Consider the following 23475-nt stretch of genomic DNA (forward strand, 5'->3'; position numbering starts at 1 on the left):
CGAAGCCGAGAGCGCCCCGCGGGAGGTTCTTCCAGCTCCCAGGTTGCTGGCTTAAAGGGCTTATAATTCAGAGACCTCTAACCCCTACACTGCTTCCACACACCCACAGGAGCGCATGCGCAGTCACACTGCCAGCTTCAAGACGGCCACCCAGACGGCAAATGCGCAGTTGGGCGCCGATCTCGGCCTTCCCATGAACCTTTGGGGCCGGTTCCGAGGCGAACGACGGAAGCAGCCACTCTTGGTTTCCGGCAACACGACAGCGGCTGCCGGGCGACCCGGAAGTGTTCCCATTTTGCGTCGTCGGGGCTCGGCGGCGGCCGGGCTCGGGGCGGACGTACCACCATGGGGTCGTCAAAGAAGCACCGCGGGGAGAAGGAGGCGGCCGGGACGACGGCGGCGGCCAGCACCGGAGGCGCCACCGAGCAGCCGCCGCGGCACCGAGAGCACAAAAAACACAAGCACCGGAGCGGCGGCGGCGGCAGCAGCGGCGGCGAACGTCGGAAGCGGAGCCGGGAGCGTGGGGGCGAGCGCGGCGGCGGGCGGCGCGGGGCCGAAGCCGAGGCCCGCAGCGGCGCGCACGGGCGGGAGCGCAGCCAGGCAGAGCCCTCTGAGCGGCGCGTGAAGCGGGAGAAGCGAGATGACGGCTACGAGGCCGGTGAGGGGCGGGGCGAGGCCTGGGGGGGCGGGGCGGGCCGGGGGTCCTAGAGCCGGCGGGCTGGCCTGGGGGGGCGGTGCGAGCGCTCTGGGGCTCCGGGGCCGAGGCACCCCGATGCTGTCTTCGCCAGCCCTTATTAAAGAGCCTTATTACAGTTATCTGGGATTAAAGGTTGTCTTCCTTTACTAAGTCCCGCGAGAGCAGAGATTTTCTGTGTTCTCAAAATTGGCACATCACGGGGCTTCAATAAAAGTTGAGTGAATGAATGAATGAAGTTGTACTAGCCTGTGCAGAACCAAGAAGAAACCTGGTATTGGGCAAATCGTGTAGGGTTCATTGCAGAGCTATGAAACAGGTCCGAACACAAAGGACCCTATAGGAATTTGAATTTTGTCTTGAGGGTGGTGGGGAGCCATGGATTTGAGCTGAGGAACGAGTTGATCATATTTTGCAAAAATCACTGTATTGAGAAGTGGCTCAAGAGTAGTCAAGACTGGAGGTCAGGTGAGGGCTGATGGTGGCCTGCACTGAGGCAGTAGCAGTAGGATGGAGAGACCTGAACAGGTTGAAGGACTGTTTTGAAGGAGGAATTAAGAGAGCTTGACACTTGGATGAGGGTGGGAAGAAGGAAATGAGGATGGCTCCTTGAATCTTGTTTGAGCAACCGGGTGGGTGGTGGTTTTGTCTATTGAAATTGAGGACTTTGGGAGAGAAGCAGACTTCTGAGGGGAGAGAGTTCAGTTTTGGAGAGCATTGCATTTGATGTGCAGGGTTTGGGCTGGATAGAGCAGTTTGGAAGTCATGAGTATTTAGGTGGCAAGGGACGCCCACCAAGAGAGTGAGGAGTGGACAGGAGAACGTAAGAAGCAGCAGCGTTTTAGTAGTAGGTGGAGCAAGATGCTATAAAAGTGCTTGGTACAATATCCAGGAAGGCAGGAAAACCGTAGAATCTTGTATCGTGGGGTCTGTGGGAACAGAGATCTAGAAGGAGTAATCAACGGTGTCACGTGCCATAGAAAACAAAGGAAATCTGAGCTGAAGCGACTCCATTGGATTTAGAAATAAGGAGGCTGGTGACCTTGGAGAGAGCCTGGAGAGGTTGGGATCCAGGGTCCAGGTGAGATATAGGGGAGGAGGTAGGTTGTGGGGTGGGGAGGCAGGGAGGATGAACAGGTGGTGGCAGCTGGGTGGGGGACACCATCCATCTGATGGTGTCCAGCTTCTGTCTGTGGTGTTCCGTGAAGTTATTTGCTGATGGTGAGGTGGGTAGAGGTAGAGGTCTGAAATGCTTCTTTATCTCGATGTTCTCAACATCCATCACAAATCGGGGACCAATAAGTGTATTTCTTGACTGGGTGAACTGCACAGAGGACGCAGTCATGCTGCTAACACGGTCCCTGACCTGTGGGGAGAAGCAGACTCGGAAGTGAGTGACGGGATTGTGGAGTTCAGGGAAGAGCAGTTCATTCTGATCAGTCATTAAACAGGACTTGAAGATGGAGGGGGCATTTGGTCTCTGCATTTGGATAGGATCTTGTCGATCAGAGTTAGGCCCAGGAGGGCGGTGCAGGCTGAAAACAGGGTACAGAAGTGGAGCGGGGGCAGAGGTGAAGGATGCAGCGAGGTTGGACCTTTTGGGTCAGGAAAGGAAGGTTATGTAGAGAGTCCGGGTCTCAAGAGACTGGGACTGAAGTAGAAGGAGCCCAGGGGGTGGAGGAAGACCTCTGTTTTCGGGTGTCTCAGTAAGGCCCAGGTGCTGGTGAGGGGGTCCCTGCAGCTAGAGCCAGAGATGTGGCTGGTTGGCCCTTTGGTCAGCTCCTGAGGCATGCTTCTTCTTCCAGCCGCCAGCTCCAAAGCTAGCCCAGCAGATGCCTCGTCGCTCAGCATCGAGGAGACCAAGTAAGTCCTGGCTGCCTTATGTTTCTGCTTTTATCTTCTGAGAGGGCTTTTGGGACAGCTTCTTGGGGGGCCTTTCACCCACTAAAGCATTCTAATTGGAATTGGTAGTGCTGTATAACCATTTGAGTTACAGAAGAGGATGATACGACCCGAGAGGAAAGATGGCCTTCTCCTGGTTAGGGGCAGGCCAGGCCTAGCTCCTGTGTTCCTTGATTTGGTGGCCCGTGTCCATCCCAATGTTCTAGGCTGCCTGGGTCAGTCCCTGCTTTTGGGACCCTAGGACCTCCCGGTTCCATCCTGTTTTCACCCTCTATTGGTCCAGAAATGTCTTTGATGTCCGTATTTCATCGACAGCTCTTAACACTTGTATCTCTTGTCCTCAGTAAACTCCGGGCAAAGTTGGGGCTGAAACCCTTGGAGGTCAATGCCGTCAAGAAGGGTGAGTGTGGGGCTGAGGACTGGGGTGAGGGAGACCATCGGAAGGGGTCCCTGAAGAGGGTGGGGTTATGGCACAGGTTCAGCACCATTTAGTGGCCGTGTGTGTGCGCGTGTACGTACTTGTTGACGGGCACAAGGCCTCTCCTTATGGTCGTGATGGGGGGTTGGGAATAGGCTTATTCTTTAAATTCAAACGGCGAGCACCGTGTGCTTGCTGTAGCTGTGAGGCCGCGTCAGCCAGGCTGAGATGCATGCACTGGTGCTGCACTGGTCTGGGCTGTGCAGCCGTCGGGCTGGTTTGTTTCTTAAAGCGTGATGGGGGGAGTGTTGTAAGGTGTGGAGGATGCCATCATGCTGTGTGGGGTGACATGGAAGTGTGGGGCTGAAGTGGGAGGAGGGAGGTGAAGGATTAGCCCCCCCCCCTTCCTGGCCCCTTCTGGCCCCCTGAGCTGGAAGGGGGCAGGGTGAGTGGCTCCCTCCTCTCCCCACCAGCCATGGGCAGGCATGGCCTCACGTCTGGGCCCCCCTTCCAGAGGCGGGCACCAAGGAGGAGCCCGTGGCAGCCGATGTCATCAACCCCATGGCCTTGAGACAGCGAGAGGAGCTACGGGAGAAGCTGGCAGCCGCCAAAGAAAAGCGCCTCCTGAACCAAAAACTGGGGTGAGGGGGTCCCAGCCAGGGTGGGCAAGGGAAGGAAGGACCTAAGGAGGCTGCCAAGGAGCTCTTGAGTCGGGTGCGGGGAGCAGGAGTGGGGCTCCCCAGAAGGCCACTTTCTTCTCTCTTCAGAAAGATAAAGACGCTGGGGGAGGATGACCCCTGGCTGGATGACACGGCAGCCTGGATCGAGAGGAGCCGGCAGCTTCAGAAGGAGAAGGACTTGGCAGAGAAGAGGGTGAGCGCCTGGGCAGCTGGGGGGGGTGGTCGCTCAGTGCCTCTGGTAACCTGACTGGCTGGCGAGGCTGGGGACTTGTCCTTGGGAGATGACTGGGCTCAGAGAGGTTGGAGGCCCGTGGTCAGTGGTGTCTGCTCTGGATTCCTAGCAGCTGGCCCACGAGGCCTGCCGTTTTTTGCACTCCCACCTGGTGAAGTCGCACATGTCTTCCAGTGATGTTAAATGGCCTGAGGTCATAGGTCACCCCCCTCCCATTCCATAGGCCAAACTGCTGGAGGAGATGGACCAAGAGTTTGGGGTCAGCACTTTGGTGGAGGAGGAGTTTGGGCAGAGGCGGCAGGTGAGGCTGCAGCGGGGCTGGGGGCAGGGGGTGGGGAGCACTGCTGTCCTTGGTGCTGGGATCCCAGGGCTGGGTGAGTCAGAGCTCCTCACTTGGCTGGACATTCCCCCTCCCTGGTAGGACCTGTACAGTGCCCGGGACCTACAGGGCCTCACCGTGGAACATGCTATTGATTCCTTCCGAGAAGGGGAGACTGTGATCCTCACCCTCAAGGACAAAGGTGGGTTGAGCCCCGGCGCTGTGGGGGGGGCATAGGCGCTGCTGCGTCAAGGGCAAGTGTGAAGGGCCACTGCCCCTGCCCTGTCCGCAGGTGTGCTGCAGGAGGAGGAGGACGTGCTGGTGAATGTGAACCTCGTGGATAAAGAGCGGGCAGAGAAGAACGTAGAGCTCCGGAAAAAGAAGCCTGACTACCTGCCCTATGCAGAGGATGAGAGCGTGGATGACTTGGCACAGGCAGGCCCGGCAGCGAGATGGGGGCTCTGTGGCTTTTCAGGAGCCAGGCTAGGTCCCAACCCGTCCATCTTGTCTTGCAGCAAAAACCCCGCTCTATCCTGTCCAAGTATGATGAGGAGCTCGAGGGCGAGCGGCCGCACTCGTTCCGCTTGGAGCAGGGTGGCGCCGCTGACGGCCTGCGGGAGCGGGAGCTGGAGGAGATCCGGGCCAAGTTGCGGCTGCAGGCTCAGTCCCTGAGCACAGCAGGGCCCCGGCTGGCCTCTGAGTACCTCACGCCAGAGGAGATGGTGAGCCGCGCACCTTGTAATTGGGGCGGGGATCCCTCCCTCCCCTCTGGGGTTGTGTGCTGCCTGGGGCGGCTGTGGAGGAAGAGCGGGGAGGGGGGGCCTTGGCCCTCATGGGTCAGCGGTGTATGGCAGCCCTGGGGAGGTGCTGCGGGGAAACGGTGAGTGTAGACGGGACAGGGACTGCCGGGACAGATGGTTCTGAGTTCGTGTTTGAGCTCTGCGACGTAGCCAGCTTGTGCCTTGGGTGAGTCATGTGACTGTGAGCCTGAGGGCCCCCAGTTGAAATGGGAATGGCAGGAGCCATCCCTTGAGGGCCGGGGCGAGGATTAGTGACGGTGTGAGCAAGTGGTAGTTTTCCGGCTGTGTGTGGAGTTGGGTTTGGGATGGTCGCAAGCACAGGGGTAGACGTGTGACTGAACAGCTGGCTTTGCTGTGTGATCAGGAGCAGGACTCTGCAGCCACAAGAATACGGTCCCCAATTCTGGCTCTCCCGTTGACGAACTGGGTGGCCTTGTGCACGGAACTTAGCATCTCTGTGCCTTGATTTTCCGCACGGGATGAGATCACACCTACCAGGGGCGCCTGGGTGGCTCAATCGGTGAAGCGTCTGCCTTTGGCTCGAGTCATGATCCCAGGGTCCTGGGATCGAGTCCCGCATTGGGCTCCTTGCTCAGTGGGGAGCCTGCTTCTCCCTGTCCCTCTGCCTGCCGCTCCCCCTGCTTGTGCGCTTTCTCTGTCTCGCTGACAAACAAATAAAATCTTAAAAAAAAAAAAAATCGCACCTACCTCACACATTGTGTGTATGTGTGAAGTGCTTAGGCCAGTGGCTGGCGTGGGGGAATGCAAAAGAAGCGTTAATTCTTGGGGTGCCTGGGGGGGGCTCAGTCAGTTAAGCCTCCGGACTCTTGGTTTCAGCTCAGGTCATGATCTCAGGGTCGTGGGATGGAGCCCTGCCTGGAGCCTGCTGAAGATCCTCTCTCTCGTCCTCCCTCCCTCCCCGAACCCTCTAATAAAAAAACAATTTTTTTTTAAAGCACTCATTCCTGTGGGCTCGTGGCTGCCCACCTTTCCTGTTTCAGGTCTCATCTCTCCTCTCCTGTCCTCAGGTGACCTTTAAAAAGACCAAACGGAGGGTGAAGAAGATCCGCAAGAAAGAGAAGGAGGTGGTAGTGCGGGCCGATGACTTGCTGCCTCTTGGAGACCAGACTCAGGATGGGGACTTCGGTTCTAGGTAGGCTTGGGAACAGGGTTGCGGTCCGGGGGCTGGACTGGCCCAGGGGCCCACGCTCACTGAAGAGGCCTCTTCCCACAGACTGCGGGGCCGGGGTCGGCGCCGAGTGCCTGAGGTGGATGAGGAGGCCCCGGAGGAGGAGGAGAAGGAGCCGGCGCCTCAGCCCCCGCAGTCAGATGACACCCGCGTGGAGAACATGGACATCAGCGATGACGGTGAGGGGCCCGGCCAGCCGAGGGTGGGCGGCAAAGGCAGGGCCGAGCGCCCCGGGGCAAGGAGATGATCCGAGCAGGGGTCTCCTGTGTTTCCTCCAGAGGAGGGTGGAGCTGCCCAGTCCGGGTCCCCAGAGGTGCTGGAGGAGGACGAGGCGGAGCTGGAGCTGCAGAAGCAGCTGGAGAAGGGGCGCCGCCTGCGGCAGCTGCAACAGCTCCAGCAGCTGCGGGACAGCGGCGAGAAGGTGAGGCGGCCCCAGCGGCTGCGTGCGGGGCGGGCGTGCGCTGGCCTCTGCAGGGCCAGGGCCTGCGGGGACCGGCGCGTCTGTGGTGACCTGTCCTCAGGAGCACGGCACCCGTGTTCCAGGTTGGGTGGGCTTCCTTGTTTAATGTGATGTCGTGAGCAGATTTCTTCAAGCTCGAGCAGTGTTTTTGCTCTAAGACGTTTTAGGGTTGGAGCCTTCCCCGTCTTCCCTTCTGTGGCTGCGTGTTGCACGCCTGCTGCGAGTCAGGCATTGTCCCGGGGGCGGGGAGTCCTTGGTGAGCAGGACAGCGAGGGGCCCCTGCTTGTAGAGCTGCCTCTCTAGCTGCGGCCGGTGGGAGGGGGGGGGGCAGGACGGCAGTGAGCGGGGCAGCAGTGAACGGGTATACACATGCGCACACTGCGCTTCTGGTAGCGCCTGGGGCTGGGCAGACTGGCGGTGGGATGGCCGAGCAGATGGCTGGAGGGCTGGCGACCTGCGTCCGCTGTTCAGGGGAGACCTTGCAGGGGGCGGCATTTGAGACTGAAATAACACCGAGGAGCAACACTCGCAGAGATGCGGGGCGGAGGTGGGCGGGCAGACCCGGCACTTAACCAGCCAGCCGGAGGGTGTCCTGGGAGGAATGGCCTAGAACACTCAAGGGCCTGGCGGTGTGAGCTGAGCAGAGGCCAGGGGAGCGTTGTGGCCGCGAGCATTGCTCAGCGCCAGCCTGGGCCGGGCCCTGCCCGCATGCCTTGTGTGTCCGCTCCATGTTCACGGCAGCTCCCTGTGAGGAAGGTTCTGTTACCTGCGTTTTGTAGAGGAGGAAACTGAGGCACAGAGGCCTCGGGCAGGTGGGGCCAGGGTTCCATGGCTGTAAGTGGCAGAGCTGGGGTTTGAACAGCCTGACTCCAAAGTCCATGCTTTTCACCCCATGCCTCCCGCCTGGGGGGGGGGGTGGGGAGAGGCTGGAGCAGGGACCCTGCGCGCGGCCTGGGGGGCTGAGCTGTGGGGGCTCGTGCAGAGGCATCGGAGAAGCAGCAGGCCCCGAGGCAGATGACAGCGCCGGCAGGGGGGCGTCACAGAAGCCGAGAGCCCCGGCGGGGTAGGGCGTCTTCTGACTGCTGGGATACGGTCCCGTTTGGTACCGTGGAGTCAGCGAGACCAAGGCGATGAGGAAGCCAGGGCGGCGACTCGGGACAGGCCCTCGGCGGCGGCGGCCGCGGGCGGCCTGCACGGATGCTGGTGGCGTTGGGCTTGCGGTCTCGGCCGCAGTCGCTCGGCTGCTCTGCCGTCGCGGGAAAGCGGCCCGATCGCAGGGTGAGCGGCTCGGCTGCAAGCCGCTAAATCTTGACTCGGAAGAGCAGGTGTTGGGCCGGGCGGTGTCCGCCGCCGCCGTAAAGAGGGTCAGGGACACGGGGCCGGAGCCGAGAGCGCGGACGTCTGTCCCCGTGGAACTTCTGTTCTACTGAGGGGACGTGCAAGACAAAAGCAGCATCCGCTGGGAGGACCCCGGGAGCAGAAACAGGAAAAGGCAAGGCGGTGGAGGGGTGGGGCGTGAAGGAGTGCCCCCATTTTAGGTCTGCCGGTCACGGTGGGCCTCCCCGAGGACGTGACCGTCGAGAGCCAGGGGAAGTGAGCCTCGGCAGCATCCCAGGGCGCAGTTCCAAGCTGAGGGAGCGCCCGGCTCCCGACGCCCTGAGGCAGGAGCCACCGGACTTGCTCGGGAGGTTGGCTGCGGCCTGCGTGGCGGCGGTGGCGGGAGCCGCAGGGAGAGCGACGGGGAAGGAGACGGTCACAGGCGGCGCCAGGTAGATCCTTGCTGTTGCGGTACGTTCCGCGGGTAGAGGAAGACGACCGGAGGCTGTCGTCGCCCAGTTGAAGTGATGGTCGACTGCGCCGCTGGCCATGGAGGCAGGAGGCGGCGGCCACGCCTGGAATGCGTTTTGAGGGGAGCAGCAGCAGCGTTTGTCGGTGGATTGCGTGCGAGCTCGTGAGCGGGTACGGGAAGTACGGCTGACCGCCGGGAATCCCGAGTTGGACAGCTGGCCGTCGGCTGAGTTAGGGAACAGGTAGGGCCGTTCCCGGGAAGAGCTGGGGCCGGAACAGGTTTGGAGCAGATAACAAAGCGTTCGGTTTGGGTTAAGCCCAAGCTGCCTTTTCGTTAGCGGTGATTCATACTGAACAGGCAGTGGGATGCGAGATCCTGAACTTTAAGGGAGAGGCTGAGACTGGAGTTACAAATGCGGAAGTCAGGAAGCGTGTAGACGGGAGTCAAAGCCATAGGATCGCTGGAGTCCCCAGGACGGTGAGTGTGGATAGAGGAGAGGAGCTGGAGAAGGAGAGTGAGTGAGGACGGCAGAGGACAGGGTGTCGTCCTGGCGGTCCCGTGACAAGAGGCTCTTGCGAGGAAGCATCCGCGACAGATGTCCCAGAGAATTTGGGTCTTGGGAATGAGCATCGACCTTTGGATTGGGCAGCGTGACGGTCACTGATGCTCTTGTGTAAGGTGGCCTCCGTGGGGTGGTGGGAAATGAGGGCCAGGCCACGCAGGCTTCAGCAGGGTCGCTGGTAATACAAGATCACCAGATGAGAGCCGGTTGTGTTTCCATATGCTGCGAGAGATGGAAAGTACAATATTAAAAAAGATAGCGTTTGTGAAGGCAGTGTAGACAGGGAAGTAATGTGGATAAGCAACAGAAAGCAAAACGGAGAAGCAGCAAGCTGGATTGCAACCAAATAAAAGGAATACACGATGTGCAAGATCTATGTGGGGAAATTGGAGTCCGTCTTTGAAAGACAGTGAAGAATACATAAAGAGACTGTTGTGTTAGGCAGCTGGGGCCACCATGACAGAATGCCGCAGACTGGGTGGCTTCAGCAACAGAGATTTGTTTCTCAAAGTTCTGGAGTCTGGAAGTTACAGATCAAGGTGCTGGTAGGTTTGGTTTCTTCTGAGGCGTGTAGGTGGCCACCATCTTGCTGTGTTCTCTCATGGCCTGGGTGCGTCCATCGTGTCCCTTTCTCTTAGGCGAACACCAACCTACTGGATTAGAGCCCTGCCCTTATGACCTTCTTTGACCTTAATCATCTCCTTAAAGGCCCTGTCTCCAAATACAGTCACACTGGGGGCAGGATTTCAAACATACAAATTTTCGGAGGACACAATTCAGTTCATAACAGCCATGTTCGTGGTTAGGACTCAGTAGCGTAAAGATGTTCATCTGCTTACATTAATTGGTAGATTAAATGCAATTCCAGTAAAAATTCCCAAAAGGATTTTTGTGGAACCTGGAAAGCTCGTTCTTAAATTTACTTGGAAGATCAAAGGGCAAAAAAAAAGCCAAGATGCTTTCAATAATAAAGTGGTAGCCTTTGCTCTGACAGATATGACTTTATGTCATTGTGGTAATTGAGGTGGTGAAATAGTGGCGTAAGGACGGACTGACAGGACGGAGGCCGAGTAGAGTGCCCAGGAACAGACTCCTGAGTAGGACAGCTGCTGTGCCAGCGGGAAAGGGCGCTCGGTTCAGCAGGTGCTGTCTGGACGGTCACTTACCTATTTGGAAAAAAGTGAAATTGGGTTTGTACCTCACACACGATTTACTTACAGATAGATTAAGAACTTAAAAGTGTGGGGCGCCTGGGTGGCTCAGTCGTTAAGCATCTGCCTTTGGCTCAGGTCATGATTCCAGCGTCCTGGGATCGAGCCCCGCATCAGGCTCCCTGATCTGCTGGGAGCTGCTTCTTCCTCTCCTACTCCCCCTGCTTGTGTTCCCTCTCCAGCCGTGTCTCTGTGTCTCTGTCAAATAAATAAAATCTTTACAAAAAAAAAAAAGGAAAGAACTTTAAAAAATTAACATTCTAGAACAAGGTTAAGGAAATGATGTTTGTGACTTTGTGGCAGAGAAAGATTTTTTTCTTTTGTAAATTGCATTAAAATACATAGAACATCAAATTTACCATCTTCACCATTTTCAAGTGTCCAGTTCCCCTGAACTGTTAAATCTGCTCACATGGTGCAGCCAGCCCCACCATCCACCCCACAGCTCTTCTCATCTCGTAAAGCTGAAACTCTGTCCCCGTTAGACACTGACTTCCCTCCCCCCACCCCTGCTGCCACCGGCCTACTTTCTGTCCCTGTGATTTTGACTACTCTAGGGACTGCCTATAAGGGGAGTCACAGAGGGTTTTTTGTTTTTGTTTTTGTTTTTTTGTTTTTGGGTGACTGGATCATTTCAAGAGAAAGGTTTTTTAAGATATAAATGTAAAGCATAAACCACGAGGAAAAAACCTAATTTAACTATTTAGAAATTAAGAACTTCAGTTTTTTTGAAGAGGTACCGTAAGGAGAAGGTATTTGCCCATGTGGATATAACCATCAATGGGTTGGTGCCAGGAATATGCAAACGACAAAAATTGGCAAAACAGAAAAATAGGCAGAAGACCTCAGCGGGCAGTTCACAGAAGTGGAAAGAAAAATGGTCAGTAAAATCCCCAAGGGGGGGCGCCTGTGTGGCTCAGGTCATGATCTCGGTGTCGTGAGATGGAGCCCCGTGTCGGGCTCCGTGCTGGGCGTGGAGTCTGCTTGAGATCCTCTCTCCCTCTGCTCTGCCCCCTGGTCGTGCGCGCTCTCTCTCTCTCAAAACAAAAACAACGCTCAGTGAGGCCCGAACGGCAGACTAAAACAATGACGGACCAGGTCATACCCACGTCATTTGGCAAAAATGTCAAAGTCGGACAGTATCAAGTGTCGGGATTTGGAGCAGCCAGAATTCTTACACACGCTTTGCGGGAATGGAGGGGAGTCTGATGAGATCGGGAAGGCGGTGAAGTGTTATTGTAGAGGCAAGTGTGTGTGCCCTTCGGCCTAGCACCCCCACTCCTGCACGTGTACCCCAGAAACGTTTGCCCGCGTGCTTCAGGAGACGAGCATCTGATAGGTTGTATTTGCATTATTTGTGCTAACAGAGAAGGCCCCTCCGCGGTGCGCGGGGGAGCCAGATGAAGATACGTTCGCGTCATGGAACGTGATTCTGTAGTGAAAAGCTAGGAAGTACAGCCACTCAGGTCAAGATGAGTTTTAAAATACAAAGCAAATCGTAGGGGAATCAGATTCAGATTATATAATCTTTTAAAAATGCACAACAAAATAATACCCTGTTGGTGGATAGGTCCTCATGTGGAAAAACTAAAGAAAAGCCAGTGAATCGTGACCACAAATAAGGGGCGAGGAGATACTCAGGCTTGGGAGAGTATTAATAGTGTTTCTCAGACCGGGCGATGGGTGCCTGGGTGTGTGTGTGTGGTGGTTACTGTTTTTAAAAACATGCACGTGTTAAATAGAAGCCTTTTATGTTTATGATGCCATTCACTAAAAAAATAAATGGAGTGTAATAACATGGAAGGGGCGTTGAGTGGATATGGTGGCTGGAAACTTCCCTGAGGAGCTTGCTGTCAGGGGAAAGCAGGGGGGGGAAGGGGGAGGGAGCGGAGATCCTAGGCAATCCTGCGTGCTTATGGGAATGACGCAGTAGAGGGGACAGCGGGGACTGTCAGTGGTGTCAGGAGCAGAGAGGTGAGGGGAGCCGTGCCGGGCAGGAGGGTGGCCCGAGGGAGGAGCGAGGCAGAAGGGGTGAACGGGTGGTGGGTGCTGGAAGCATGTGGGAGTTGCACAGGGCATCTTTCCGCCCTCTGGCCTCAGGGAAGGGTTCTGGAAGAAGCGGTGTTTATGTTGAGTCCTAAAACGGGTTTGTGGGGTGAAGGGAGGGTGGCAGTGGTGCGGTATGCTCTGGTCCCGGGGAAGACGTGGGGCTGTGGGGCGTGGGAGAAGGGCCATGTAGAATTTGGATATTAATTTAAATGGCAGAAGGAAGCCATTGATGGCTTTGGAGCAGAGTGGAGAGCGGACTGGGAGTCAGGGAGGAAGCAGAGACCAGACGAGGCCTTCTGCAGACAGTCAGAGGGCTTGTCTTACTGCCATCGGGGAGGATTCGGGGTTTCTGGGTCTCAATGGCACCTCCCCAGAAACTTCTGGGTTTGCCCACAGCTGCTCCCTCCCCCAGGTGGTGGAGATCGTGAAGAAGCTGGAATCTCGCCAGCGGGGCTGGGAGGAGGACGAGGATCCAGAGCGGAAGGGGGCCATCGTGTTCAATGCCACATCGGAGTTCTGCCGCACCTTGGGCGAGATCCCCACCTACGGGCTGGCCGGCAACCGGGAGGAGCAGGAGGAGCTCATGGTGGGTCCCTGCGGAGCCTGCCTCTCCCCTCCCCGCCCCTCCCCTACTCCCCTCTGCTGTTGGTTCGGGTCCCCCCTGCCAGTCAGGTCCTGGTCAGGTTCTCCGTAACTCTAACAAGCCTTGGTGCTCCAGTGGGTTAGGCTGGCTGGGGGGCTGGGGCTCCCTGGGCTGACCCTGCTGTCTGACCCCCAGGACTTCGAACGAGACGAGGAGCGCTCGGCTAACGGCGGTTCGGAGTCTGACGGGGAGGAGAACATCGGCTGGAGCACAGTCAACTTGGACGAGGAGAAGCAGCAGCAGGATGTGAGGGGCGCGGGGGCGAGGCGGGGGCCGGAGGCGGAAGAGCAGGAGAGCGCAGCTGATGGGGTTGAGGCCGCCCCCCGGGCCCCCGGCCCAGCTCTGGCCTTCCTTGCTAGAGCAAGGGGCTCGTGGCCTCAGAGCCCCGCTGTCCTGCTCTGTGACGGGGTCTGCAGAGCTCAGTGTCATGGCGAGGCATCTGGCCCAGCGCCCGGTCACGGGAAGGACCACAGTTGTGTGTGCTGGGGGCGAGGGGGGTAAGGGGGTGAGAAGAGCCCGTGCGGCCCACTTACCACCTTTCTCCCCGCGTGCTGCCCCCCAGTTCTCTGCCTCATCCACCACCATCCTGGACGAGGAGCCCATCGTGAACAGAGGGCTGGCAGCTGCCCTGCTGCTGTGTCAGAACAAAGGTGAGGGGCTGTGAGCCTCGGAGGGGCGGGGTGCTGGCACGGCGTCCTCTGCTCCCCCTGCTGCCTCCGCCTCTCCTCTCGTTCCCCGGGCCGAGAGCTGCTCTTCTGCACCCTATCCTGGGGCAGTCCTAGCAGCATCTGGCCTTTCTGCTCTGCGTCACCCCATTTTGAGGGTTTTGCCGCTTACCCCCATGACGCACCACTCACCCTTCAGTCTCGGTGTGGCTGGGGAGAATCGGGGCAGTTGAAGCGGTCAGGCCGTGGTGCGGAGAGGGCCCGGCGTGAGGACCCCGTGGAGGGCAGCAGCCTGGAGTCTGACCGCCGCCTGTCCCCAGGGCTGCTGGAGACCACAGTGCAGAAGGTGGCCCGGGTGAAGGCGCCCAACAAGTCCCTGCCATCGGCCGTGTACTGCATCGAGGACAAGATGTGAGTGCGGCGGGGCGGGCAGAGGGTTATGGGGTGGCGCCGGCCGGGAAGGCTGCCGGGAACCCCAGGCGCACCGCGGGCAGCGGCTGGCTCTTAGGACCCCTCTCTCGGCCCAGGGCCATCGACGACAAGTATAGCCGGCGGGAGGAGTATCGAGGATTCACCCAGGACTTCAAGGAGAAGGACGGCTACAAACCCGACGTGAAGATCGAGTACGTGGATGAGACGGGCCGGAAACTCACACCCAAGGAGGTGAGCGGGGCTGGGGTGATTGAGTCACGGAGAGGTGGGGCCCCTACCCTTCCCAGATGAGGCGGTGCTGCACCGTGGGGCCCTCAGTGCCCCAGTTTCCATCTCTGGTGGGCCCAGCGGGCCCCATCACAGTCCTGGTTCCTTTGCTCACCAGCCCCCTCAGTGGCTTGACCTACCCGCGGGGCCTCCTTTCTTGGGGGGTGGCATCCAGGCCATGGGCTGACTCGTGCTCGCTGTCCTGTGCCCCTGCCCCACATGCTTCCAGCACCCTCCCCCCGGGTGTGCTACCCCCCCAGCCCCAGCCCACTGGCCGCCTCAGCCTCCATGCACCGGTCCCACTCAGGATCCCGAGTGACCCCATCACAGCACATCCAGCCCCAGAACCCGTCTCCCCAACTCTGGGGAGCCTCCAGAGGGTACCAAGGTCGCGGCCCTTCTCCCAGCCCCTTCCCACCACCCCTCAGCCCCACACGGGTCGGGTGAGTCCCCACCCCTTCCCTGCCCTCTGGGCACAGGCAGCTCTAACACCATTCCCACCCGTGTCCCCAGGCTTTCCGGCAGCTGTCCCACCGCTTCCACGGGAAAGGCTCGGGCAAGATGAAGACGGAGCGGCGGATGAAGAAGCTGGACGAGGAGGCGGTGGGTGGCCCCCGGAGACGTGGGGTGGCTTCCGCACCTGCAGGTTCTGGGGTGGCTGGTGGCCTGGGTTCCGCGCCTGCCCTGTGCTGACTGGCCCTCCTCCTGCAGCTCTTGAAGAAGATGAGCTCCAGCGACACGCCCCTGGGCACAGTGGCTCTGCTCCAGGAGAAGCAGAAGGCCCAGAAGACGCCGTACATCGTGCTCAGCGGCAGCGGCAAGAGCATGAACGCGTGAGTGGGGCGGCGCGGGGGCTGACGGGGTGGGAAGGCCGGTGCCGGTGGACAGCCTCATGCCCCTCTTCTCTCTGCAGGAACACCATCACCAAGTGAAGCGGATCTCCCTTCTGATGCCCTCTCCGACTTTAATAGTAAATAAAGTTCCCTCCTTATTTTTTCCTCCTTCGTCATGGTCAGATTCCGGGGTTAGACCCGGGAGGAGGGGCAGGCGGCGCTGGGGGGAGCAGCCACGCGCTGCCCTCAGGCGGGCCCTGGCTGCTGTGTGACCTCAGGCAAGTCACCAGACCTCTCTGAGCCGTAATTCTGCCGTTTGTACACTCCAAACATGTCTGTTCCATTGAAGTTCGTTCGTTCGTTCGTTCATTCATCCACCTGGAATTTAGAGGCGAGCCAGACCCCTCAGAGGTGGCTTCGAGTCTGGTGTCTGCTCGGTATGACCCGGCCATCCGATGACACAGATAAGTAAGAGAGGAGGGAGAAAACCGTCCAGATCCTCTAGGCCGGCCTCCGCCCCCACCCTGGGCCCCAGCCGGCTGAAGAAGCCAGGTGGTTTATTTTCTCAGCCCCTTGCCCTCACCACCCCTGGCTTCGTTGTACGGGTCTTGGCGGTTGTCAAAGGTCACATGTTATTCTAGGCCCGGCTGGCTTTCAGGTGAGAAGGGGAGGTGTTTTTAGCGCCTCGCTCACGCTGGTCTCTCCCAGCCTCCGTTGCTATGCAGGTCACTTCCCGGGGGCCCAGGACTACGTGGAGGTGCCACCCCACGCTCCGTACCGCCTTGGTCTGCGTGGAGGCTTGTCCCGCGTGCCGTTACCCAGGGAGGTGGGCTCTGAAGGACGCTGGCGCGTGCTGCCCAGGGACACACTGGAGCCCCGAATTGAGGGCAGGGCGACCAGTGGCTCCTGTGGGTGTCAGAACCGGTGTCCTGCCCCTGCCGAGGCCCAGGTGCGTGCCAGGTTCACAGATTTGTGTTGAATGAAAGCAAACACTAAGTAGAAGGGAAGGATGGTTTAAGTTCTCCTGGAATAAATACGGGCAAGGACAACAGTTGTCCTGGCGGATGGCTCGTAGTGACGGTTGCATGACAAGCCAGCAAGCGGTCCCATCACGCTTTCTTGAGCTCCTTGTCTCCCTCATGTGAGGTCTCACTCTGATTTAATTTTCGCCTTGGCTGCTTCTCCCGTCCCTCGGGGAGGTGTCCGCAGGCGTGGAGCACTGGGCTGGGGGCGGCGCTCCGGACTCTGCGCCGTCCTCCCGGAAGCTCGTGAGGCTCAGTGGTGGGGTGCGCGGTCTGTCCCTGGTGCGGCTCCCGCCCTGGCCGTGCCGTAGCTCTGCCTCACCCTCTGCAGGCAGGCGTCCCTGGGGAGGTTGTCACCGCTGTCAGAGCCGGAAACAAGGCTTTGTCGGGAGTGACAGTGGACCAGGGTCACGCTGATCCGGTTTAGCCTAAGATGCCACCAAACTCTGACCCTGGTAACTGAATACACAGTAAAAGGTGAACCAGGGACTAGGAAGGGCTTCCAGTGACACTCGGGCCACCTCCAGGAAGCCCCCGAGTTGGTGCTGTCTGCCTGCATCCTCTCCTCACACCGGCTGCTGGTCCCTTCTGTGCGCTGACACACACTGGCCACGTCCCAGGCTGTGTCCACCCACCTGGCTGGGCCCAGGAGGCAGCAAGGAGTCAGCTCGGCCCCCGAGGGGTAGGAGGGGCCGAGGACTGGACCACCAAATCCTTTGAGGCCTGAGCCCAGAGGGTGGGCAGAACCCGGGGAAAGGGTGCGTCCCAGCTCTGCAGCTCAGTGTGGGGCCCCACCAGCAATACTTGCCCAGACCCTTGCCAGCGGGGGCAGTACTTCTGCCATGGAGGCTGGGGCTGAGGTCAGTGAGCTCTTAGCCGGGGCGGGGGGCCATGCAGCTGGGGCAGGAACCATCAGGGCTGCTCTTCCATGGACGAGCTGTTTGACCCCGGGCAACTTACCACTGAGTCTCCGTGTTCCTTGCAAAACAGGGGACATGATCTTGGGCTTCCAGGGCTGGTGTAAAGCACAGTTGACGTTCATCCTTCTGTTACTTCAACACCTAGTTAGCATCAGCTGCGGCCCGAGGAGAAGGAGCAGAGCCAACAGCCGGCCTGGGCCCCGGGGGTCTGATGGGTTGGGCAGACTCGGAGCTAGGGCAACGCTCGACGTGAACAGGACTGGAAAGGGTCTAGCCAGTGCCCCTCCACATGGCGCCTGGCCCCTCAGAAGGGCTCCAGAGAGCCCTGCCTTAACTTACAGAAGCCCGTTCATCCCCTTGCCAAGCATCTTCCTTCTCCGCCACCGGCGCACACGGCACCCTCACTAAGAAGACCCAGGGGCCGCCCAGGACCCCTTCTCCACTCCCTGCTCAGCTCAGTTCTCAAGGAGGCCCAGCACGGAGGCCAAGTGGCCAAAGCGGGCTTGAGCTGGGCACTGAACGGGGGCAGGATGGTTCCCGTCCTTGCTCGAGCGGTCTTGCTGTGTCTGGGCCGTGCGGGCACTCTCCCCAGTCTCCCGACCTGGGAGGTCAAGTCCCAGTGGCCGTACTTAGCCTGTGGCTCCACCTGGCAGTTCACGGCCTGTTCTGTTTCCCCCATTGTGGGGAAAGGGCTGCCAAGCCCACAGGACCAGAACCTGCCCCCTTCCGGATCCAGCAGGATCCCTACTTTCTCCCTGCCCCCTTCTAGAGGGGGCTGGCTGAACGTAGAAGCCTTCACCCCACTTCATATCCTGGGGGCTAACCCAGCTCTCCCGGTGCAACGGGAAAAACGTGCTCCTCTGGATGGCCCTCAGAGCGCAGGCTGGTGGGCAGAATTCTTACCTGTTCTGTCCCTGAGGTGCCATTCTTGGTGCCCCTCAGTGCCAAGCCCACGACTGCGGCCGGAGCTGGGCTCCTTGCGCCACCTGTACCAGCTGGCATCCTCAGGAAGGGCTTGGCTCAGGTGGCCGAAAGCTGACGGAGCAGAGCGAGAGGCTGGCTCTGGGCTGCCAAGCCTCTGGGTTTCAAGGTCAAGGGCCCAGAGAGGACTGTTTCCCAGAGGAGGGGGGGTGTGGCAGCAGGAGGAACATTCAAATTCCCTTTCTCTCCTTGGTCACTGGGCCAGGTCTCCCCCCCCCCCCCCTCCATCACTCATCATTTATGCGCTCGTGGGTGTGTTCCCTAACCCCGCCAAGCCCGCCTCCTCGGCTCCGGGATGGAGAAAAAAGCTCCCACCTCAGATTTCCCAAGTTTTGCCAGCGGGAGCCCCTGGAAGCTGGCTTTGGTGTCCTTTTGATGTGTCTGTCCATCCTTCTTTAAGCCCGTCCTTACTTTCTGGTAAAGCAAGTGCACCAGGCCCGGCTGTAGTTGCTCTGCCCTCATTCTGGGATCGGCCATTTCCCCAAAGCACCCGGTTCCTTTTAGCGAAGGCAGCATTAAAACCCAAGATCTGGATGTTGTGCATGCTCACTGCTACGGGGGTGTCCCCGCTCTCGAGTCCTCGCAGTGGCGGAGCTAGGAAACAAACATATGACATTTCCATCTGGATTCATTTCTCTATACTTGGGTGTATTGAAAACGGTTACACCGAGAGCTCCAATTCCTGTCCAACACCGCGGGGCTCATTCTACGTTTCTTCTTTTCACATTTAACTCCCTTCTCTGATAATAAGGAGCTTGCCTCCCTTTCTCCTCAAGATACTGACTTCTTGGATCAATTTCCAGGATGTATATCGTCTCCTGTCACTGCTGTCACCCTCTTCTCCCCACTTCACCCATTTTGCAGCGCTTCTGGCTGGGCCATGGATGCCACCCGTGCCCCTGGCGCGGATGCCTTCCTCACTCCACCCCCATGATACCCCCTCACTGCGCTCAGACTCCCTCTGCCCCCATGATGCCTGCGCCGGCTGCTCAGGTCTTGCCCCCACTCTGATGGGCAGGGACACCCTCCTCACTGGGCTCCGGCCGCAGCACCCACTGCTCCTCTGACGACCCCCTCTAGGCCGCCCCGACCCCACCTCCCCACCCAAGCACACACAGGGCTCTGGCTTTGCTCCACCTACAGGCTTTCAGTCTCAGAAGACATCCTCTTAATAGTTATATATTTTAGAGTCCAGTTGTTTTCTGTACAAAGGAGTACATGTTCCTTGTAAAATTCTAACGCAAAAGCTTGAAGAATCAAGACTGCTAAAGCCAGACAGATCTCTGAACTTTTGAGTGAGCAAAGGTGGGGGGATATTAATATATACAAATAATCTTATCTTGTCTAAAATAATGGAAGAAAAAATTGAGTGGAGACATGGAAGAAATCTGGACTAAAAAAAAGAAAAAAAAGTCAAGACTTTTCTTGCCTCTCCTGTACTTGATTATATTTCAGGGTCACCAAATAGCTGATAATGAAAAGCTTTTCATTTTAGAAAAATTCCAGGGGTGCCTGGGTGGCTCAGTCGTTAAGCATCTGCCTTCGGATCAGGGCATAACCCCAGTGTTCTGGGATCGAGCCCCACATGAGGCTTCTCCGCTGGGAGCCTGCTTCTTCCTCTCCCACTCCCCCTGCTTGTGTTCCCTCTCTCGCTGGCTGTCTCTGTCAAATAAATAAATAAAATCTTTAAAAAAAAATTCCAGCCAAGAATCCAGAACTAACGATCTAATTAGAAAAATCACCATTTTGCAATGCCTCGTTAATGAAGAATGTGGGTGAACGTGATCAACCAACAGCTGCTAAAACCATCACGTGAAGGTTGGTAGGGAACTTAATCACTGATGCATCTTGCCAACAACTCCTGAACCCACGAGTCAGTTTTCACATCATGAAAAGCAGAACCCGCCTCCTGATGTGACGTCATCTGTGAAGCATTCCTTCCAAAATCAGTGCTTCTAAGTGTGCCTAGCCCTCTACACGAAACACGGGCAGCGGCAGCGCGCACAAGACGTCACCACTAGGATGCCGTCAGCCAGATCAGGCGTGGGTGGTCCGCAGGCAAGTGAACTCATTTCTCCAAAAATAAAAGGCACGAGAAAAGATGAGAAGGGACTGCAGCGGATGAAAGAGACACAGAGACATCCACAGGAATGCACGGTGTCGACCCTGTTTGGACCCTCACGCAAACAGGATTGGAGAAACATATTTAAGATTTTCAGAGCAATCTGAACACAGACTATTGGATGAGAAAATCAAGCAACTATGAATGTTGTTGAATATGGTGCAGGCATGACGGTTACGTTAAGATAAAAAATCCTTATCTGCTAGAGAGACTTGTAATATACACGTACATATATTATGCATATCATATGTGTATTAAAGTGTATATAACAGGAGGATGGGATGAGATCCGGAATTTGCTTTAAGTTCCCCCAACATTGAAAAATAAAGACAGAAAAGGGGTGCCTGGGTGGCTCAGTCGGTTAAGTGTCTACCTTCGGCTTAGGTCATGATCTCTGGGTTCTGGGCTTGAGTCCCAGGTCAAGCTCCCTGCCTTGCGGGGAGCCTACTTCTCCCCCTCCCTCTGCCTGCTGCTCCCCCTGCTTGTGCTCGCTCTCTCTCTCTCTCTGTCAAATAAATAAATAAATAAAATCTTTAAAAAAAGAGAGAGAGAAAGAAAAGGAAAATATGGGGAGTGGGGATCTATGAGGCAGGGCTCCCAAGATGATGGTTATTGAAGCTGGGTGATGGGTTCTAGGGAGTTCCCCTATTCCATTCCGTCTACTTTTGAGGATGTTTGAAAATTCCTATTACAAAAGTTTGTTTAAAAAGAGAGAGTAAAAATATGTTGGCTTAGCAACAGAAAAATGTACGTATGTTCAGCCAAGACCATGAACAAGAATGTTCAGAACAGCACTATTTATAACCATCCCAAACTGGAAACGGCCCAAGTGTCCGTCAGCCCTAGAATGGGTAAGTAAATGGTGGATATTCATGTGATGGAATGAAAACCATGGAGGACGCTCATAGACCCAGCACAGAAGAAGCCAGATATAAAATTGTACGCATTGCTTCCATTACTACAAAAACAGGAAAGGAATTTATGCTATTAGAAGTCAGCATGTTGTTTCTGGGCGCAGAGACTGAAAAGGAGCAGGGAGGGGCAACTAGGGGAGCCGGGCCGGGCATGAGTTCTTTCTTCATCTGGCTGCTGGATACAGGCCTGTTCGCTCACGTTGTGGGAATATATTGAGCTGTGTACTTACTATTTTTGTACTGTATTGGATGAATATTCTTCAATAAGAAACTTGAAGTGCAGGTGCCTGGGTGGCACAGTTGGCTGAGCGACTGATTCTCGGTTTCCGCTTGGGCTGTGATCTCAGGGTCGTGAGATCGAGCCCCACATTGGGCTCCGCACTCAGTGCAGAGTCTGCTTGAGACTCTCTCTCTCCCTCTCCCTCTGCCCAAATTAACAAATAAATCTTAAAAGAAAGAAAGAAAGGAAGAAAAACTTAAAGTGTTCGCTTCAGCAGCACATATACTAAAACTGGGAGGATGCAGAGAAGATGAGCCGAGCTCCTATGCAAGGACGACACAGCAAACTGGTGAAGTGTTCCATATTTTTGTAAACAAAAATGATTAAATAAAACATTTACAGTAAAAAAAAAAAAACCCAAACCTTAAAGATATATAGGCTTGAGAAAGAGGCCGGGCTCTGGTACATTATCACAGATCCAGAAGAAATCAAGGTAATCACGGGAGAGAAGGTTTTGAGAAAAAGTAGGACAACCGGCTGGAAAATTCAGAGGAAATTAATAACTTCCTAGGATAATGTAAAATACCAAGATTGACCCTGAAATTCAAGTTCATGAATAGATTCATTACCAAATAAGAGATTAGAAAGATGATTAAAGTTGGTGAAGACAGAAAAAATATAAGGCCCCTCGTTAAGAAAAAGCAAAAAAAAAAAAATCAAAGAAATTTTGGCCCCTTTTATAAGATTGTAAATTGCTTCACTAACTAAATTTGTTAAAGCTAAAAAAATTCTGGGGCACCTGGATGGCTCAGTCGTTAAACGTCTGCCTTTGGCTCAGGGCATGATCCCAGGGTCCTGGGATTGAGCCCCGCATCAGGCTCCTCCGCTGGGAGCCTGCTTCTTCCTCTCCCACTCCCCCTGCTTGTGTTCCCTCTCTCGCTGGCTGTCTCTCTCTCTCTGTCAAATAAATAAATAAAATCTTTTTTTTTTAATTCCTATTGCTCATTGTATTATCTTATAAGCTGGTTCTTAGATCCCGGGAAGTTTATCTTTTTCTCTTATGAATAAATAAAAAGTTCATGCTAAGATATGTCACGCATTGTTTTCAATAATTACATAAGTAACCAAAATGTCCAAATGTTTCAATTTGGTGAGAACTGAGGGAAGTCCATAAACTTCCATTCACTTGAGGTATAAGGAACTAGTAAGAACTCACTTACCTTGCTCTCTCATTTCCCAGGCCTGTAACCTGCTGTCTTCCTCCTGCAGTTGCTTCAAACAAAGAGCCACTATTAGTTTTCCAAATCTAAACAACGTAGGGGCGCCTGGGTGGCTCAGTCAGTTAAGCATCTGCCTTCTGCTCTGATCATGATCCCAAGGTCCTGGGACTGAGCCCCACGTCAGGCTCCCTGCTCAGTGGGGAGTCTGCTTCTCCCTCTCTCTCTGTTCCTCTCACTCACTCATGCTCTCTCTCTCGCAAATAAATAAAATCTTTAAAAAAAAATTAAACACAATGTAAATCTTTGTTGTGGTTATTCTTTGAACTATCAAAAAAGGCACCAGACCCGGATGGTTCCATCTCAAACGCTATTTACACTATTCCAGATCCGAGAGAAAGATGGTAAGTACTCTAACATGCTTTATGTTGTTCATAAAATGGTAATGGCCAAATCCGATAAAGATACTGCAAAAATGAATCTTGCTTATAAATAATATAGATGCAAGCCCTCTAAATAAAATACCAAATCAGGGGCGCCTGGGTGGCTCAGTCGTTAAGCGGCTGCCTTCAGCTAAGAGCGTGATCCTGAAGTCCTGGGATCGAGCCCCACATCAGGCTCCTCCGCTGGGAGCCTGCTTCTTCCTCTCCCACTCCCCCTGCCTGTGCTCCCTCTCCCGCTGGCTGTCTCTCTCTCTCTGTCAAATAAATAAATAAAATCTTAAAAAAAAAAACCACAAACAAATCAGGGCACCTGGGTGGCTCAGTCAGTTAAGCGTCTGACTCTTGATCCCAGCTCAGGTCTTGATCTCAGTTCAAGCCCCACATTGGGCTCCATGCTGGGTGTGGAGACGACTTAAAAAACAAACAAATTAAATCAAATCCAGCAGAGTACAAAAGAATAATGCAGCATGAGGTTTATTCTAGAAGTGTAA

General features: G+C 56.0%; 1 protein-coding gene and 1 non-coding gene across 2 annotated transcripts; both read left to right on the plus strand.

Moving 5' to 3' along the window:
- The first annotated feature begins 277 nt into the window (after window positions 1-277).
- SART1 (spliceosome associated factor 1, recruiter of U4/U6.U5 tri-snRNP) lies at window positions 278-15310 on the plus strand. Its single transcript, XM_026483169.4, has 20 exons — window positions 278-658; window positions 2500-2557; window positions 2941-2996; window positions 3529-3655; window positions 3782-3887; window positions 4150-4227; window positions 4348-4447; window positions 4538-4680; window positions 4761-4967; window positions 6074-6198; window positions 6280-6413; window positions 6513-6655; window positions 12718-12891; window positions 13084-13194; window positions 13511-13598; window positions 13934-14024; window positions 14141-14276; window positions 14826-14915; window positions 15024-15145; window positions 15226-15310. Exons 1-20 carry the CDS (start codon window positions 346-348, stop codon window positions 15242-15244), a joined length of 2421 nt encoding a protein of 806 aa, XP_026338954.2. The 5' UTR covers window positions 278-345; the 3' UTR covers window positions 15245-15310.
- A 6275-nt stretch (window positions 15311-21585) lies between these two features.
- LOC113244208 (U6 spliceosomal RNA) lies at window positions 21586-21693 on the plus strand. The gene has a single exon (XR_003312317.1). It is a non-coding gene; the product is annotated as a U6 spliceosomal RNA (small nuclear RNA).
- The last annotated feature ends 1782 nt before the right edge of the window (window positions 21694-23475 follow it).

Source organism: Ursus arctos, unplaced genomic scaffold, assembly GCF_023065955.2.
Source record: "Ursus arctos isolate Adak ecotype North America unplaced genomic scaffold, UrsArc2.0 scaffold_23, whole genome shotgun sequence".
In the NCBI taxonomy this organism is placed as follows: Eukaryota; Metazoa; Chordata; class Mammalia; order Carnivora; family Ursidae; genus Ursus; species Ursus arctos.